This window comes from Neovison vison, chromosome 4 (genome assembly GCF_020171115.1).
Source record: "Neovison vison isolate M4711 chromosome 4, ASM_NN_V1, whole genome shotgun sequence".
Classification (NCBI taxonomy): domain Eukaryota; kingdom Metazoa; phylum Chordata; class Mammalia; order Carnivora; family Mustelidae; genus Neogale; species Neogale vison.
In genome coordinates this window covers 35,299,580-35,317,268 of record NC_058094.1, presented here as the reverse complement: position 1 = coordinate 35,317,268, position 17,689 = coordinate 35,299,580, and the positions used below count along the sequence as shown (strand labels likewise).

The 17,689-nt window shown below is 39.2% G+C and overlaps 1 protein-coding gene across 1 annotated transcript in view; it reads right to left on the bottom strand.

Annotated features, from left to right (window-relative positions):
• Positions 1 to 6,046: 6,046 nt before the first annotated feature.
• The window catches only part of RRM2B (ribonucleotide reductase regulatory TP53 inducible subunit M2B), a 40,903-nt gene continuing 29,260 nt past the window's right edge, over positions 6,047 to 17,689 (bottom strand). The window contains exons 8-9 of the mRNA XM_044245187.1: positions 16,247 to 16,360; positions 6,047 to 8,806 (exon numbers count right to left, since the gene is read on the bottom strand). Coding sequence (XP_044101122.1) covers positions 8,654 to 8,806; positions 16,247 to 16,360 — 267 coding nt within the window. The 3' untranslated portion in view covers positions 6,047 to 8,653. The remainder of the gene's footprint in view (positions 8,807 to 16,246; positions 16,361 to 17,689) is intronic.

The following is a 17,689-nucleotide window of genomic DNA, read 5'->3' as shown; positions in this document are numbered from 1 at the left end:
ATTTATTTGTCAGAGAGAGAGAGAGAGAGAGCACAAGCAGACAGAGGCAGAGAGAGAAGCAGGCTCCCTGCTGATCAAGAAGCCTGATGTGGGACGCGATCCCAGGACCCGGGGATCACAACCTAAGCCGAAGGCAGTGGCTTAACCAACTGAGCCATCCAGGTGTTCCATTCACCACCTATGTTTATAAGAGCAAGAAGCTGGAACAACCAAGCAACCCTACTTCACACTGCTCCCCACTGGCACTGGCGCCAAAGTCAATTACAAATTGGCTTGAAAAGGAGCACGGACCTCTCCCTTTGTGTTCTTCTTTGTGTGGTTCATATCCCAACATGAGCAAGGTTGTGTGAAACCACTCTTTCAAGGTCTGCTTTCCCCCTTGTTCTACCTGATAGGGTTTGTGTAGTGGCTTCTGTGCTACATTCAGAATCTCTGCCCAAACCATCACTTGGGTCAAAACCATCAGATCTGTCCTCTTGGCTCCAGGGCCAATTCTTTCCCAGAAGTCCCCATGCTAAGAAACTTCACCCTATGAGCGAGTCATGACCCAGCCATGCCTAAGTCCCAGTGGTAGGCCTTAAGGCTCAAACTGAGCTCCCTAGAGCCAATGATAACCAGTCTGACTCCCACCTGATGCAGGGAGGGACTTTTACGGCAGAAAAGCGTCAACTCTCTACACTGAAGCTCTCAATCTAGTTGGGGGAACAACAGGACCAGATCCACTGGGACTGAAGATTCTCCTTAGAGCAGTGATACATTGTGGCTCTAAAACTACTTGACTTTGCTACTTGCAGAACCAAATAGGAATCACTCATTCGGGGGCTTTTGATGTGTTTGTTAGCCTTAAAAGGCTAATGAGAACAACAAAGGATGTTAAACCTATACAGATAATTAAGGTGAGCCGAATTTCCCTTATTGCTAATGTTGCAGGAAGGGCAAAACTATCTTATTTGTTAAGGAAACACAAAAAGTCTATTTCCTCACCAAGTAACATGCTAGATACTAAGACCACTTACAAATTTATGCTAAAAATTCGACCGACCAATCTGTGCGAGAGAACTGAAATCTGTACAGAGATGAAATTTTTCAAGGAGGCACAGCAAGGAGCCAATAACTCAGCCTTCGAGGAACTATTGACTTTAAGGTCATCTAAGCTAATGGAAATGTTCCAGGCCTACCATTGGAATTTTAATGCCAAACAGAAGCTTTGAGATAATAGCTTTAATTATGGAGTGCTTACTATGTGCTGGGCGCTATTTTAAGTGTCCCGCATATTTGTACGACAGCAGAAGAATTCCACACAGCTGTTCTTCCTAGTTGCATATTTAACTTGCGGAATTCATCCAGCCAGTAAATGGTAGAGTCAGGGTTTGAACCCAAATCGTTTGGCCCTAAAGCCTGTGCTCTTCCACACCTCAGCATAGCAAAATCTAACATTTTGAGGTACTTCCTGTGGGGTATAAGTCAATCAACTGAGTCAAGATAGATTTAGTATTCACAGGATGGAGTATCATTTAATGACCCCTAGCTCTCAAGAAACCTGCTCCCCACATCTAAATTGTGAAAATATTCTGCCCTGAGCATAGATATCTCCCATCTCCCTCCTCAGACTGAGGCGGACAGGAGCTTCAGGGATCCAGGGCCAAAGGAACTGGCATGATCCATTCTGGTACAACAGACGAGAGCTAGTATTTCCTCTCCACCCCTAGATCTTCCCAAAATGGGCCAGAGGGTAAGTATTATCTTTCTGCCATTTCTGACCCTCCCCTCTCTTCCACCCCTACCCCGAACTGATGGATAAGCAAATAACAAAATCACAGGCGAGTCTGCGACAAGTTCAGGGCTCCAGATGCTTCATAAAAATGTGTCGTTTTTGTCAGTGGCTTCATGACTGCTCAGCATCTGTCTATGGAAAGAAGCTTTCCCTCTTTCTGTTGGTTCCAAAACGCAGGGCTTCCCTATGGGAGTGTCACCTAGACTTTCATTTCTGAACGGTCAGCCAGAGGTGAAATTCCCCAAGGTAGTTTGTGCTGAGCAGGAATTTCTTCTGTGTGTCCAGACACCCCCGCGTCCCCCCCCCCAAGTCCAGCAGCCCCAGCTCACCCTTAAACAGAACGATTCTTCTTTAAATTCTACCTCCTTAACTCCCACAGTGAAGGAGCAGCCTCTGAGCCGGGAGAGACCAGTGGTTCAAGGGCTCCATCATGAGGAAGTCAGGAAATGAGACCTCTGGCAAAACCACCACCACCAGCAGGAAGTCTTGAACAGGAGGCCAGTGGAGCTGCCAGGTCGCAGTTGTCTAGCAAGAAAGGGGACTTGGCACCGTGTCCCCCGCCCCACCTCCCACGCAGTCACTTCTTCTTCCCCTGACCTTGGGGAAGGCTGGGGGGCCCCTAACAGCCTTCTTTGGCTTTCTCCTGACCCACGCAGGACACGTGAGGGCTGGAAACTGAGCTCTGCATTGGTAGCAGCTGGCAAGATCCTGAAGCTATTCCTCCCTTGTAGAAAATGAGATGGAATTAGCTTTGCTAACTTCCCATCAGCCCTGCCCACCAAATCCCACGCTGATTGCAACAGGGCTGCCTGCCAGCTGCCAGAGGGATGTGAGCAGAGTCTGACCTTCGCCTCCACGGGCTTCTCGCTCCTAGAGCCTGAGAAGCACCTGTGGCTGCTGACTCTCAGCTCAGGCCACACAGTCCTTTGAAGTGGTTTGGGGCCCACTAACCCCTGGGACCTGGGACTCTGCCCCCATCAGAGCTGCAGTGATGTCTTGATCAGGAGATTCTAGGGAAAGCATGAACTTTGGCATTCAGCAGAACTGGGACGGAATTCTGGCTTTATCTGTACTTGAAGCAAGGAGTAGGTCAGGAGTAAGCCCTCTCTGAAAGTCACCTTGAAAATAGAGGAAATAACATTTTCTTTGCTTATGATTGCACCCCGCTGTGCTCCCTGAGGCAGACGTCATGTCTGTATTTTCATGGTTTGATCTCCAGCACCTCCAGCAGTGTCTGGCACTTAGGATACACTCATTAAATATTTGTGGAGGGAAGGAGGAAAAAATGTCTTTCCAACAGGATTCAGAGCATTAAATGACATGGTCTAGGTGAAGCATAGGGGGCACGTGTGCTCTGTAAATGATGGTTTCTAGCTAACAGCTTATGCTGATTACAGGAAACCAGGGTTCATGGTTCGACTAGCTATGACTGCCATTCATTCATTCAATCATTCAGGAAATACTGAGAAACTCCTGTGTGCCATAAGGAAGACACAGGTAAAGAGTGCTGTTCTCACCTGAAAGGGGTTCAATTAAATGTTAATACATCGTGCACCAGTGATGGAGAGCTATGAGCACATGGAGAAAGGACGTTCCCAGAGGATGAGCAGGGACGAGCCAGTAAAAAAGGCAGGTGCAGAGGAAAAAATCTGGGAAGGGAAAGATCCTCTGGGTCAAACTCTGTGGCCCATCAATGAAGTGGAGTCCCTGGAGATAAGGACAATTGTAGCACACACAGGAGATGTGTTTGGAATACATTTTCTCAGAAATGTAAAGGCTGATTGTATCTGGATACTGCCTTCGGTGGGTTCGACTTGCTTTTAGAGAGCCACATGAAGGATGGTGCGAGTCATCTGAGATCTGGGGTGTTGGGAATTAGAGGCGAGTGCTGCTCTAGCATCTGAAATTTAAATAAATTGCAGCAAGTGTATCTTTATTTGTTACCACTTTACAATCTGACTTCTGAGAAGGACTGCTTGGGAAGCTCTGATCTGGACAGCTCTTAACGTTTTAGACAGTAGAGATAAGATTCAAGGTTTCCAAAATTGCACTTCTGATGTCTTCAAATGTTATCACCACTCCAGTCAGGCCCCAGAAGGTTAGCTCTCTCCCCACTCCGTGAAGTGTTGCTTAACAGAGTTCCCAGCAAGCTCTAGGGCATGACACATGAAGCTCTAAATTGACACCTGCTGATGGAGTGTATCAGGGAGAGAATCGAGGTCTAGGGGATGATATCCCATGAAAAATCTTGAATACCACCAGCAGTAGCAGTAGAAATTTGGGTGCATTCAGTGAAAAGATGATGAGATTTAAAGTCATAATCCCTGCCTCTTTTACCAGTTGCATGGCCTTGGACAAGTAATGTGGCTTGTCTGAGCTTTTTGGCCCTTTACCAATATTATGGGGACAGAGCAATTTCTCATAAAACTAGTAGACCAAAGAAGTGGTTAGAAGAACAAGTTTGAAGGTCACCTTATAAGCACTGAAGTATGTACAAATGCTTATTATTTTACTGGGAATTAAATTTTCCTTGCAGAATTTGGACACTCTCACTAACGACAAAAAGATATCAAGAACATACCCCTTGACCCTTACTCAGGCAAACTGGAGAATGCTCGTTTTCTAGGATGTGGTAACACGCTAACCTGGAGAGATGAACAGAGCAGATGTGGTTGTGAGAAAGGTCACAGAAAGCAAGGACAGCTGTTTTTCTTATTGCTGGATGACCATGCAGGCCAGGCACACCCCATTTGTGTGCAACAACGCTGCTCTTCTAAGGCTCACATCTCAGCCATACCTCCCTCTCCTACTTTTCACCCCGCCCTCTAAATAGCACTTGAGTTTCACTGAAGACCTCATCTGGCTCTCAGGATCCGCCCAAGGAGCAAACTCAGGGTTCCCAGCTCTTTGATACATGCCTGAACACTCTGGTTCTTTCTAATCACTGTTTATATACAGGAGTCAATTTTTGTTTTACCCAGGGTCCTTTTGGTTGCAATTCAGGAATCATCTTGCTCAAAAAGAACACACACAAATTGATGCAGCTATGATATAGTTAATTTCAACACACTAATCAAAAAAAATAAATAAATAACTTATTTCTTTGGGAAAAAACCCTGAATCCTAAGTAGGCAGGATTGGCTTGATGGACCACAATGTATTTAAGCAAAAAGACTTAGGTACACCACACCTAACAAGGCTCTCTACATACACAGTAGATACCGAGTAATTTTGCTAAACTACCCTACATTTGGAAAAATCAAGACATATTTATAAAAGTCAAATGCACAAGTTAACGATCTTGTGAACTTAGGAACCCTGAATTGTTAATATTTTTCGCTGTATGAAAAACAAACAAGCAAAAAACCATCCATTCTCTTTCTTTCCATTTTCACCCATATTTTCCTTAACAGAATTAAGCCCCAAATTTGAAGGCTTAAATCCTTTCTTCCTAAGGCCCTAGGAATATCGAGTTTTCCTGCAAACTTGTAATTGTCTAAAGAGGAGATTATTTAAAGGGTGGGAAAAACAAAAATACACAGATTTCCCTTCTGTGCCACTCATATAGATTCCGCCGAGCAAGAGTTCCTGAGTTGGCTGCCAATTCACTCAATTTAGTGGAAAAACATAAACCTGATTATAGGACTAAGCTGGCTTTCATGCAGCCCAAGAGCAGATTTATCACTGAAAGTCAGTTAGTGACATTTAGCCCTGAGCTTAATCTGTACAAATGCAATTTGGGGATTCTATGACACTGATGTTAGCATATTTAAAGGTAAAATGCAAAATTCTGAATATCAAATAAAGTATTTTTAAAATACACAAACTGGTATGATTTCTCAATACAGTTGACCCTTGAACAACATGGGTTTGACCTGCATGGGTCCACTTACATGCAGATTTTTTTCAATAGGGGACAGTACTGTTAAGTGTATTTTCTCTTCCTTACAACTTTCTTAATAACATTTTATTCTAACTTACTTTATTATAAAATGCAGTATATCATATATACTACACACAAAATACATGTTAATTGACTGTGTTATTGGTAAGGCTTCTGCTCAACAGGAGGCTATTAGTAGTTAAGTTTTGGGGGAATCAAAGGCTACATGTAGATTTTCAACTGTGGGGGGAGGATTGGTACCCCTAACTCCCATGTTGTTCAAGGGTCAACTGTAATCACTTTTTTATGAATAAAAAACAAAATGGCAAAAAGCAGCAGAAAAATCTGATGTTCCAAAGCGAGACAATGAAGACAGGACTCAAGTAAGCTTGTATGTAAAAATAATTGTTTATTACTGTACATAACTGAACAACACAACAGGCTTATCGGAAAGTACTGGGTCTGTCTTCCAAAGTTTTTCCAAGTCATGATTCCATATACTACAATGAAATATGTTTAATAACTGCAATCTGTCATGAACTACAAGTTTTTATATTCCTAAATAATGAACTTGACTACTGTAACCATGATCTGAATATATGTGCTATTAAAAAAAGAAGTTGTAAACATACTCTGAATTTTTTTCTTTACTTGCAAGATAATATTAAAAAGAGATTCCACAATTGCTTCATTCCTTAAGAGCTAAGAGCCAAAGTACTAAACATAATAAATAAATATGTAACCTAGAGGCCTGGAAAAGGATCTAGAACACCGAATATAATAAACCAGTGTATTAAAAATCCAGTATTTCAGAAATAAAACTTCTTCATCTCAATAGAATTAGGTTTATTGCTACTATAAATAAGCTTCATATTAAGGCACCTGCCATTACCTATGAGAAAGATCTGGATTCCAAACAAAGGGAATATGCACTGAAAACGTTTTTCTTTCATTCTGATATCACTGCAGATATTGTTAGTTTTAAATGTTCAGTGTTCAGTATAGTAGTAGGCACATCTTTGAACACACTATCTGAATATAGTTAAATAATTTATATAACACCGTAATGAAGTACACGGTACTTGAATGAGGAAACAGACAAAATCACATGAACATGGATGTAAGGGACTAAACACAAAAAAGATGATAATCTCTAAGAAAAAAGAATTCTACTGTAGGGACAGTGATACGAGCAGATCTTAGCCAAGTCATTTAACTTCTCTGAGCCTCACTCTCTCCCATTAGTAAAATGTCAATACTAGCTGCTCTTCAAGCTCCCAAGGCTGTTGTGGGATCCCCTGAGAGGACATAAAAACAGCTGGCCAACTCTGCAACACAGAACAAACTGAAAAACTGAACAAATACATGGCATTGTCATAGGCGGAAATATGTCAAGTTTCTGACCTCTCCCTAACACAGTTATGACCTGCTCCTCTTGCACCTGCTCGAGAACTCCCAGTTTCACAAAGTCAACTAGATCACTGCCAAATAAATGAAGCAAAAATTTAGGCAAAGTGAAAAATCTCTAAATTCCAGGTTGCAGAATTTTATAAAAAGTTGCTGTAAGTGGAGAACCACACTGTTTGAGGGGCCCAGGCTACTTCTTGATTCTTCCTAATGATAATGAGGGGTTCCCGGCCTCTCCTCGCTCAGCGTCTGCAGAGACCTTTGTCTCCCTTGCCATCTGCTGCTGTGCAGGAGGCATACTTCCATTATTTGGACTATACCTTGTAACAACATAAGAGTTTAAAGAGTATTAAAGAAGAACAGCTGAGGTCAGTCTCAGGTGCATTACTCAGCTTAGCACAAATACAAATGGGTCAGTAATCCCCACCAGGTCTCCTGAACTCAGTCCCCAACTCCTTCCCCTAAGTGTAAAATGGTTCAAGGCCAACTTTTTCCAAGCTATGTTCTGAGGAACACCAGTTGGATGAGATGTTAACAGGTGAAAATTTTCTATTTGTATTTGTATTAAGAAAGTCTGCTGGGAGGGAGTAAGCTTACGTACTTAGAATTTCTCTATCCTTGATGTACTGACTATATGTTCTAAAGAGGAAGGGAAGACAAACATTTCCCAGATTCATCTGACCACAGAATCCCTTTTCTTTCCCCTCAAAATATAGAGAGGGACTAACAGCTCTTAGAATATTCTTTGGGAAATGCTATTATAGCTAATTCACCTGGGCTTTAAACATTTCAGGACTATGGCAATAGTGATCATTTTGACTTCCAAAGGAGGAGAATCATTTTACTTACAAGGTCAACTGCCAGGATAATCTCCTGAATTCCACTTCCTAAGTATCCTGCCCCAAACAACTAAGAACTAAATTTCCTTTACCACATGCTGAGGAATCCAAAGAAGTTATTTTCAAGTTAATGAGAATTATAATCTCTTAAATGAAATCCTTGTATTCTCCCTCAAAAATTGTTTCAAACAAAGATTTAATCTAGATCTTAAGACCCAGAATCACAATTACTTGGAAGACAGGGGAGCATTTTATCACAACAACACCATAATTAACACTATTAGTAAGTCATAATAGTAATAGTGGTGGTGGTAATATTGACTAAGCATTTATTTTGTGGCTTAATCCTCATTTCCATGTGATAAATTTAGGACCTACTATTACATTCACTTTAAAGATACATACACTGAGATTTAGAGAGATTAACTGACTTGCCAAGAATCGCACAAGTAGTAAGGGCAGAATGTCAAACTCGTATCTGACCCCTCACCTCATGCTCTTAACCCCCACATAGTACCATCTTATATTTTAGTGACACAACAAAAGCATTTAAGTCACAAGCTGGTTGTTCAACAAGAAAATTAGAGTGTATTTATATAAATCCAACTTGATTTGAAGTTTGGTTTTAGACTTCCTCTTGAGCAAACTTCTATTCCCTAAAGGAGGTACTTTAAGTTTGGTGGGGTTTTCTTTAAACAAAGAAAAACAGACTGCTATCTGCCAGTGATATGTTTATATATGGGAAGTGTTTTAAAAATCTGCATCCAAGGTGAAGACGTTATCTGTGGTTTCCGCCATGACTGCAAAACGTTGATACTCTGCCACTCGTTTCTCAAAGAAATTTGTTTTCCCTTCCAAAGAAATGTTTTCCATAAAATCAAAGGGATTTTCTGCCTGAAAAACCTAAAAAGAGAAGACATGTTATTAGACATTCTGAAGATGCCAAATCATATCCACAAGACGAACAGGTAACTAACAAGCTCAAGTCTCCTAACACCTGTCTAGTCACCTGTAGGATCCATGATTCCAGAAGGTCTTAGAGGCAATCAAGGCTGATTAGTTGTAACACAATTGAGATCACCTACTAACTTTAAGAAACTACATGAGCATCTCTGGTATTTTAAGAAGTAGGAAGAAGACAAATATTACTGCAGAAATGAAAGATTTAATACCAATCAAACTAAAATGTTTTTGCAGCTTGAAAGATCCAATACACGATTGACATTATAGACCTTTTCACAGGTATAACCATTAGGTGGTCACACAGACATGATACTACAAAATACTGAATTACCAAAAATGTACTGTGAACCTTACCATGTTTCTCAGTTCATAACAGATAATTAACCCATTGATGTTAAGCGACCGTGATGAGAAAAGAGAATAAATACTATCCATAGAGGTCTCCAAACTATAAGTGAAATTTATGTGTTTTTTTTTTAAGGTTTTATTTATTTATTTGACAGAGATCACAAGTAGGCAGAGAGGCAGGCAGAGAGAGAGGAAGGGAAGCAGGCTCCCTACTGAGCAGAGAGCCCGATGTGGGGCTTGATCCCAGAACCCTGGGATCATGCATGACCTGAGCCAAAGGCAGAGGCTTTAACCCACTGAGCCACCCACACGCCACCAAAAGTGGAATATATGTTAACAAGAAGCTTTTCCACTACTTCTGAATTCAAGAAGCAGACTTGGCGACTCAGCTTGATGAAAAACCATGAAACATTTCAGTGATCCATGAGGGGCAATAAAATAGGATTTTTAAATTTAGGAGTGTATTCCAGCAGGGATTATGGATGCCACAGATAAGAATATTTTCAAATAACCCAACTAAAAATGGATAATGGGTCTGAATCAACAAACAGATATTTCTCTAAAGAAGGTATACCAAAGCCAAGAAACACCTGGAAAGATGCTCAAAATCATTACTCATTAGTGAGAATGTGAATCAAGACTGCAATGAGGGGCACCTGGGTGGCTCAGTGGGTTAAGCCGCTGCCTTCAGCTCGGGTCATGATCTCGTGGTCCTAGGATCGAGTCCCGCGTCGGGCTCCCTGCTTGGCGGGGAGCCTGCTTCCTCCTCTCTCTCTCTGCCTGCCTCTCTGCCTACTTGTGATCTCTGTCAGTCAAATAAATGAATAAAATCTTTAAAAAATTAAAAAAAAAAAAAGAAGACTGCAATGAAACGCTACTTCACACCCACTAGGACGGCTATAACAAAAAAGATGCATCAGACGTGTTGGCGAAGATGCGCAGAAACAAGCTCTCATACAATACTGGATGTAAAATGGTGCAGTTGCTTTGAAAAACAGTTTGGCACTTCCTCTTAATAATTAAAAACAACTACCACAGGACGTAGCAATTTCACTTGTAGTTACATATCCCAGAGAAATGAAAACACTGTCCACACAAACATTTATAAATGAATGCTCCTATTTGCATTCTTCTTTTTTTTTAAAATTTATTTATTTATTTATTTATCAGACAGAGATCACAAGTAGGCAGAGAGGCAGGCAGAGAGAGAGGGGGAAGCAGGCTCCCCGCTGAGCAGAGAGCCCAATGTGGGGCTCAATCCCAGGACTCTGGTATCATGACCTGAGCCATTAGCCCATTAGCCCATTAGCCCATTAGCCCACTGAGCCACCCAGTTGCCCCCTATTTGCATTATTCTGAAATGTCTACTGAAATGAAACTACTGAAATGTCCATCAACTGATAAATGGATAAATAAAATTTGGTTTAGAGTATTATTTGGCTGATGGCTAATGAGTACAGTTTCTTTGTGGGGTGCTAAAAATACTCTGAAACAGATTGTTGTGACAGTTGTACACCTCTGAATATACTAAAACCACTGAACTATACGTTTGTTAAAAAGGAAATTGCATGCTCTGTGACTTTTAATGAAGCTTAATAAAAAGCTTGATATCTTAATATTACATACACATATATATACATACATATATATATTTTTTCAACAAAAGATCAAATGTTGTGTGTAGTTGAGTTACAGAATTCAATAACATTGCAGGTCAGAAATAATGCGCTAAGAGGGAGTGAAAATTTGAACTAGCAGGATATAGTGAAAAAAGCACTGAACCAATAGTTACAGATTTACTGCATTTTAAAACTGGAGCCTTCCAAAAAACCTGATTTAAATCATCTATGGCAGGGCGCCTGGGTGGCTCAGTCATTTAGTGTCTGCCTTTGGCTCAGGTCATGATCCTTGGGTCCTGGGATTGAGCCCCACATCAGCAGGAAGCCTGCTTCTCCCTCTCCCACTCCTCCTGCTTGTGTTCCCTCTCTCACTGTCTCTCTATCAAATAAATAAATAAAATCTTTTAAAAATTTATTTAAAAAAATAAATCACCCATGGCATGGACAAAGTAACTAAAACTAAATTAATTAAGTGCATGTATTTTTCACATAACTTGAATCATCCTAAAAATTGTATGGAACCAAAAAAGGCCCTGAATAGCTAAAGCAATCTTGAGAAAGAAAAGCAAAGCTGGAAGTATCACAATCTCAGATTTCAAGATATAGTAGAAAGCTTGGTAATCAAAACAATAGGGTACTGGCACAAAAATTAGATAATTTGATCAATAGTACAGGAAAGAGTCAAGAAATAAACCCATGTTCATATGCCCAATTAATCTGCGACAAAGGAGGTAAGAATATACAATGAGGAAAAGGTAGTCTTTTCAATAAATACTGCTGGGAAAACTGGACAGCTGCATGCAAAAGAATGAAACTGAACTACTTTTCTTCACCAAACACAAAAATGAACTCAAATGGATGAAAGATCTAAATGTGAGACCTGAAACCATAAAACTCCTTAAAAAAAAAAAGGCAGTAATGTCTTGGAATTTGGCTTTAGCAACATAAATATGAATATATCTCCTTATGCAAGAGAAACAAAAGCAAAAATAAACTATTAAGACTACAGCAAAGGAGACCATCAATAAAACAAAAAGGCAACCTACAGAATGGGAGAAAACATTTGTAAATATTTTAAATATTTGATGTATCCAATAAAGGGTTAATATCCAAAACATCTAAAGAATGTACACAACACCCAAACAACAAATCATCTGATTTTAAAAATGGCCAGAGGGGGATAAATGGGCAGAGAAGCGAGACACTTTTCCAAAGAAGATATCAGATGGTCAACCAACACTTGAAAAAATGGTCAACATCACTCACTAGTCATCAAGGAAATGCAAAAACAAAACCACAATGAGATATCACCTCACACTGTCACAATATTTAGTACCAAAAAGGCCAGAAATAGGGGACCTGCGTGGCTCAGTTGGTTAAGCACCTGCCTTTGGCTCAGGTCATAATTCCAGGGTTCTGGGATGGAGTCCCACATCAGGTTCCCTGCTCAGTTGGGAGTCTGCTTCTCCTTCTCCCTCTGTCCCTCCTCAGGGCACCCCCAACCCCTGCTCATGCTCTCTCTCTCTAATAACTAAATAAAAACATTTCTTAAAAAAAGACAAGAAATAGCAAGCATTGGTGTGGATGTGGAGAAAAGGGAAACTCTCAGGCATTGTAGCTGGAGAATATAAACTGTTACAGCCACTGGTGAAAACCATATGGAGGTTCCTCGAAAACTTAAAAACAGAAATACCATATGATCCAGTAATTCCACTACAGAGTATTTACCCAAAGGAAACAAAAACACAAATCTAAAAAGATATATGCATCCCTACATTTACTGCAGCATTATTTACAACAGTAGTAGATGTGTGAATATATCCCAAGGGTCTATCAACAGAAGAATGGATAAGGAAGATATACTATGTACGTACATACACACACACACACACACACACACACACAAATATTACTCAGCATAAAAATGAATGAGATCTGGGCTCCTGGGTGGCTCAGTTGGTTAAGTGTCTGCCTTCAGCTCAGGTTATGATTCCCAGGTCCAGGGATTGAGTCCCGCCCTTGGGGCTCCCTGCTCAGTGCAGAATCGGCTCCTCCCTCTCCCTCGGCCCTCCCCACCCCCATTCCTGATCTCTTCCTCATGCTCTCTCTCAAATAAATAAAATCTTAAAAAAAAAAAAAATGAATGAGACCCTGCCATCTGTGACAACATGGATGGACCTAGAGGGAATTACCATAAGTGGAATAAGTCAGAGAAAGAGAAATACCATATGATTTCATTCCTATGTGGAATCTAAGAAAAACAAAATATATAAACAAACAAACAAAAAAATCAGAAACAGACTCATAAATACAGAGAACAAACTGGTGACTGCCAGAGAGGGGAAGCGGGGAGGATGGGTGAAATATATGAAGGGAATTAAAGGTACAAATTTTCAGTTATAAAATAAGTCAGTCCTGGAGATGAAAAGTACAACATAGGGAATATAGTCAATACTATTGTAATAACACTATATGGTGACAAGTGGTAACCATACTTCTCGTGGGGAGCACTGGGTAATGTACGGAATCATCAGTCAGTTGTACACCTGAAACTAATATCACACTGTATGTCAACTACATTTCAATAATACCAGAAAATAAATTAAGTGGCTTGATTGAGCCACTGAAGCACTCAAACATTTGTTGACTAATCCCAAACCAAAAGAGAAGTTGAAAACATTAATATGGCTACTTAGAATTCTGTATAAATGACAAACATTTGCTAATTTAAGTAATCTCTTATTTTGCTAAAAACTGTCATTAGAGGAACAGTTCTTTTTCTAAGTTTCTTTAATTTAAAGAATTAATAATAATTAATAATAATTTAAATAATTTAAATTAATAATAATTTAAAGTGTGGTTCATGTATTTTAAACTGTCTTGTCTTCTTAATCTACACATTCAAGGCTATCACTTTTCCTTTGAGGATCTATTTGGATACATTCTATAAATTTTGATATATAGTAACCCTATCATCATTTAGTTCACATTTTCTATTACTTTATATTTTCATTTTAATCTCATTTTAAAGGACAGCTTCTTAATTTCTAAGTAGACAAAATTTTTTGGCAATCTTTCATTGTTAATTTCTATTTTTACTGCATTAAAATCTAAAAGGTCTATATAATTTCTGCCTTTTGGAATTTATTGAGTTTTGTTGAAGGCCTGTGGAAAAACGATTTTTCATACTACGTTTAGGTTTTCTTCTGTAGGCGGGATGTTTTATAGATCTACAGGGAGCCAGGTCCCAAAGGGAAAATTAGACCCAGGAGTCCACAGATTTCTAAAAAGCAGGAGAACCTGGATGTAAAAATGTGAGGATATGGTGGTCAGTTAAATCACAGTGAGTTCTCTTTAAGGCTCAAGTGAGGAAATTAATTTTCCTGTAACAAATATATTGGTATTACTTAGGAACAAACACAATTTTTAAAAATATATTGTTAATAAATTTAAGAGATCATATTAATGCAATTATAATCTTGACTTCTCCATTCATTGTCAGTCAACACAGAATTTTATAATTAAAATAATAAACTATAGTTCATCTGACAAAAACCTTTGCCTAATTGGGCTCTTTCATGGTGGTATTTCTGTGGTTACCAGCATATAAATGCATTACTGAGAAAGGTAATGATTACTCCAGCATCATGGATTTCATAACGCTTCTCATTAAATACAATGTAAACTCACGTTTCCATGCTAAGAAGTTAAAACCTCTAATTTCTAATTACCATCATATATATAGTACATAGTCAAGATCTATGAATGTTCCAATTACGGTGAAGACGACATGACCACCTAGTGTACATTTACTGTATGTCTGATACTATTTGAAATGCTTTAAGTATACCAACTCATCAACAATCTTTTGTGATAAGTATTATTATTATCATCATCTCCCTTTCATGGATGAAGGAATGGGGATAAGAGGTTAAGCAACTTGCTTGAGGTCCTATAGATAGAAAGTGGCAGAACCAGGATTGGAACCCAGGTAGACTAGCGCAGCCTCCATCTGTTAATGTGAGAAGCATACCTCTTTATGATATTCAGGTATATTATTTCTGATAAACAAAATAAAAAATAAATTTTAAGACAACTGAGCTCAAGGGGTCAAATTATGACAGTTAATGTCTTCCTAATAACTACTCATATTTAAAATTCAGGGGCGTCTGGGTGGCTCAGTTGGTTAAGTATCTGACTCTGAGTTTCAGCTCAGGTTGTGATCTCAGGGTCATGAGATGGAGCCTGTGTGGGTCTCTGTGCTCGGCTTAGAGTCTGCTTAAGATTCTTTCCCTCCCCCCTGCCCTCCTCACCAAGCTCGCTCGCTAGCTCTCTCTCTCTCTCTCAAATAAATAAATCTTTTTAAAAATAAAAAAATAAAAGTATTAATTTCTGATGAACTAATCTCACTAAACAAATAAAAGGTAAATAGGCTTTAAAAGAAATACAAATGTGGGACTCCTGGAATGCTTAGTCGATTAAGAAGCAGATTCTTGGAGCACCTGGGTGGCTCAGTGGGTTAAGCCGCTGCCTTCGGCTCAGGTCAAGATCCGAGGGTCCTGGGATCGAGCCCTGCATCAGGCTCTCTGCTCAGCAGGGAGCCTGCTTCTCCCTCTCTCTCTGCTTGCCTCTCTTCCTACTTCTGATCTCTATCTGTGAAATAAATAAATACAGTCGTTAAAAAAAGAAAAAGAAGCAGACTCTTGACTTCAGCTCAGGTCATGCTCTCAGGGTCCTGGGACTGAGCCCCATGTGGCCTCCACGCTCAACGGCTCAGTGGGGAGTCTGCTGGAGGATTCTCTCTCTCTCCCTCTTCCTTTGCCCTTTCCTGCAGTTGAGCTCTTTCTCCCACTCCCTAAAATAAATAAATAAATCTTTTAAAAAATATTAACATAAAAATTACAATATTGGGGACGCCTGGGTGGCTCAGTTGGTTAAGCAGCTGCCTTCGGCTCAGGTCATGATCCCAGCGTCCAAGGAGCCTGCTTCTCCCTCTGCCTCTGCCTGACATTCTGTCTGCCTGTGCTCGCTCTCTCTCCCTCTCTCTCTGATAAATAAATAAAATCTTTATAAAAAAAAATTACAATATTGACCCCTGGGGATTTATGAGGGTAAACATATATACACATAATAAATCCGATTTACTTAAAGATAATCCCATTAAATACCTACAATTATTATAAGTAATTTATTGAGCTCAGTTAATAAGATTTATCAGCCTCCTACTTCTGTTATGAATTCCAAGTTCCAAAGGATTTTTCAAGACCAATTTGTTTATGCAAAACAGGGTTTGTCACACACATTTTAAAAGTAGATAGGTATGTTACAAATGCTTTCAATAAAATATAGCATTTTAGTGGCCTTACTTGGTATAACATTTTAGCTTGTAGTAATATATTTTTAAATACCTTACCTTTGAGAATCCAAGTTCCACAAGTAATCTGTCAGCTACAAACTCAATATACTGTTTCATCAAAACACAATTCATTCCAATGAGGCCAACTGGTAGGGCTTCTGTTAAAAACTCCTAAGATTTTAACCAAAACAGAATAAAATACAGAGATAGAACAATAAATATTTTCCAAATAAAAATAGGGTTTTCATTTTTTTTTTTTTTTAAATCATCTAAGTCCCTGAGGAAAGTATACTAGGGTAAATTCTTTCAACATGGCAACGTTCATTTGTTTAAAAATGTTTGGGGTATTACTATTCAAAGTATTTCATATTCTTAAATAGCCTAAGTAAATTGAAACTATCAAATTACTGGTATTTTACAGAGTAGCATTATAGAAAGCCTTAATTCATAGGCTTTCTCCATTGAAAAAATGAGATATTTTGCCCTGAAATATCTGGAAAAAGATTCACCAAAGATGATCACTGTTGGGCACATAGTTATGGAAGGGAATTGGGAAAGATAGAAACACACTTAGCAAAGAAAATGAGACTAAAATAAAAATGGATATGGGGGTTGGGAGATAAATTGAACTCCAACTATATTGAAAGACAGTGGTTATATGTTAATAGGGGAAAAATAAGCACATTAGGGTGCCTGGGTGGCTTAATCAGACAAGCATCTGCCTTCAACTCAGGTCATGATCCCAGGATCGTGGGATCGAGTCCCAAATCGAGTCCCGCATCAAGTTCCCTCCTCACTGGGTAGTCTGCTTCTCCCACTGTCCCACTTCCCCACTTGTGTGCTCTTTCTTACTTTCTCTCAAAAATTAATAAATAAAATCATTTTAAAAATTAAAAAAAATTAACCATTTGAATTTAATTCTCAAAATGATTAAAAATACCAAAATGCATTTCATGCATTTTCTCCTTCCCAATGTGAAAACCACAGCTATTGAACTATACAGTATTTTTTTTTAAAGTTTAAAAATTTTATTTTGCTAAATAAGTCAAGCAACAAAAGACAATTATCATACAGTTTCATTCATGTGGAACATAAGGAATAGCATGGAGGACCACAGGGGAAGGGAGGGAAAACTGGGAAGAAATCAGAGAGGGAGACAAACCATGAAAGACTCTGGACTCCAGGAAACAAACTGAGGGTTACAGAAAGGAGGGGGGTGGAAGGATGAGCTAACTGGGTGATGGGTATTAAGGAGGACATATGTTATAATGAGCACTGAGTGCTGTACACAACTAAGGAATTGTTGAACACTACATCAAAAACTAACAAAGCATTATTGTATGGTGGCTAACCGAACATAATAAAAAATTTTTTAAATTTACTTTACTTTTAAACTAATTCTTTCAAATGATATATACAAAAAAAAGTCCTAAGTGGAACATCTACGACTTTGTAGTTAGAGATTTTTACATTCTATTTATTAAGTTTTACTATTCACTA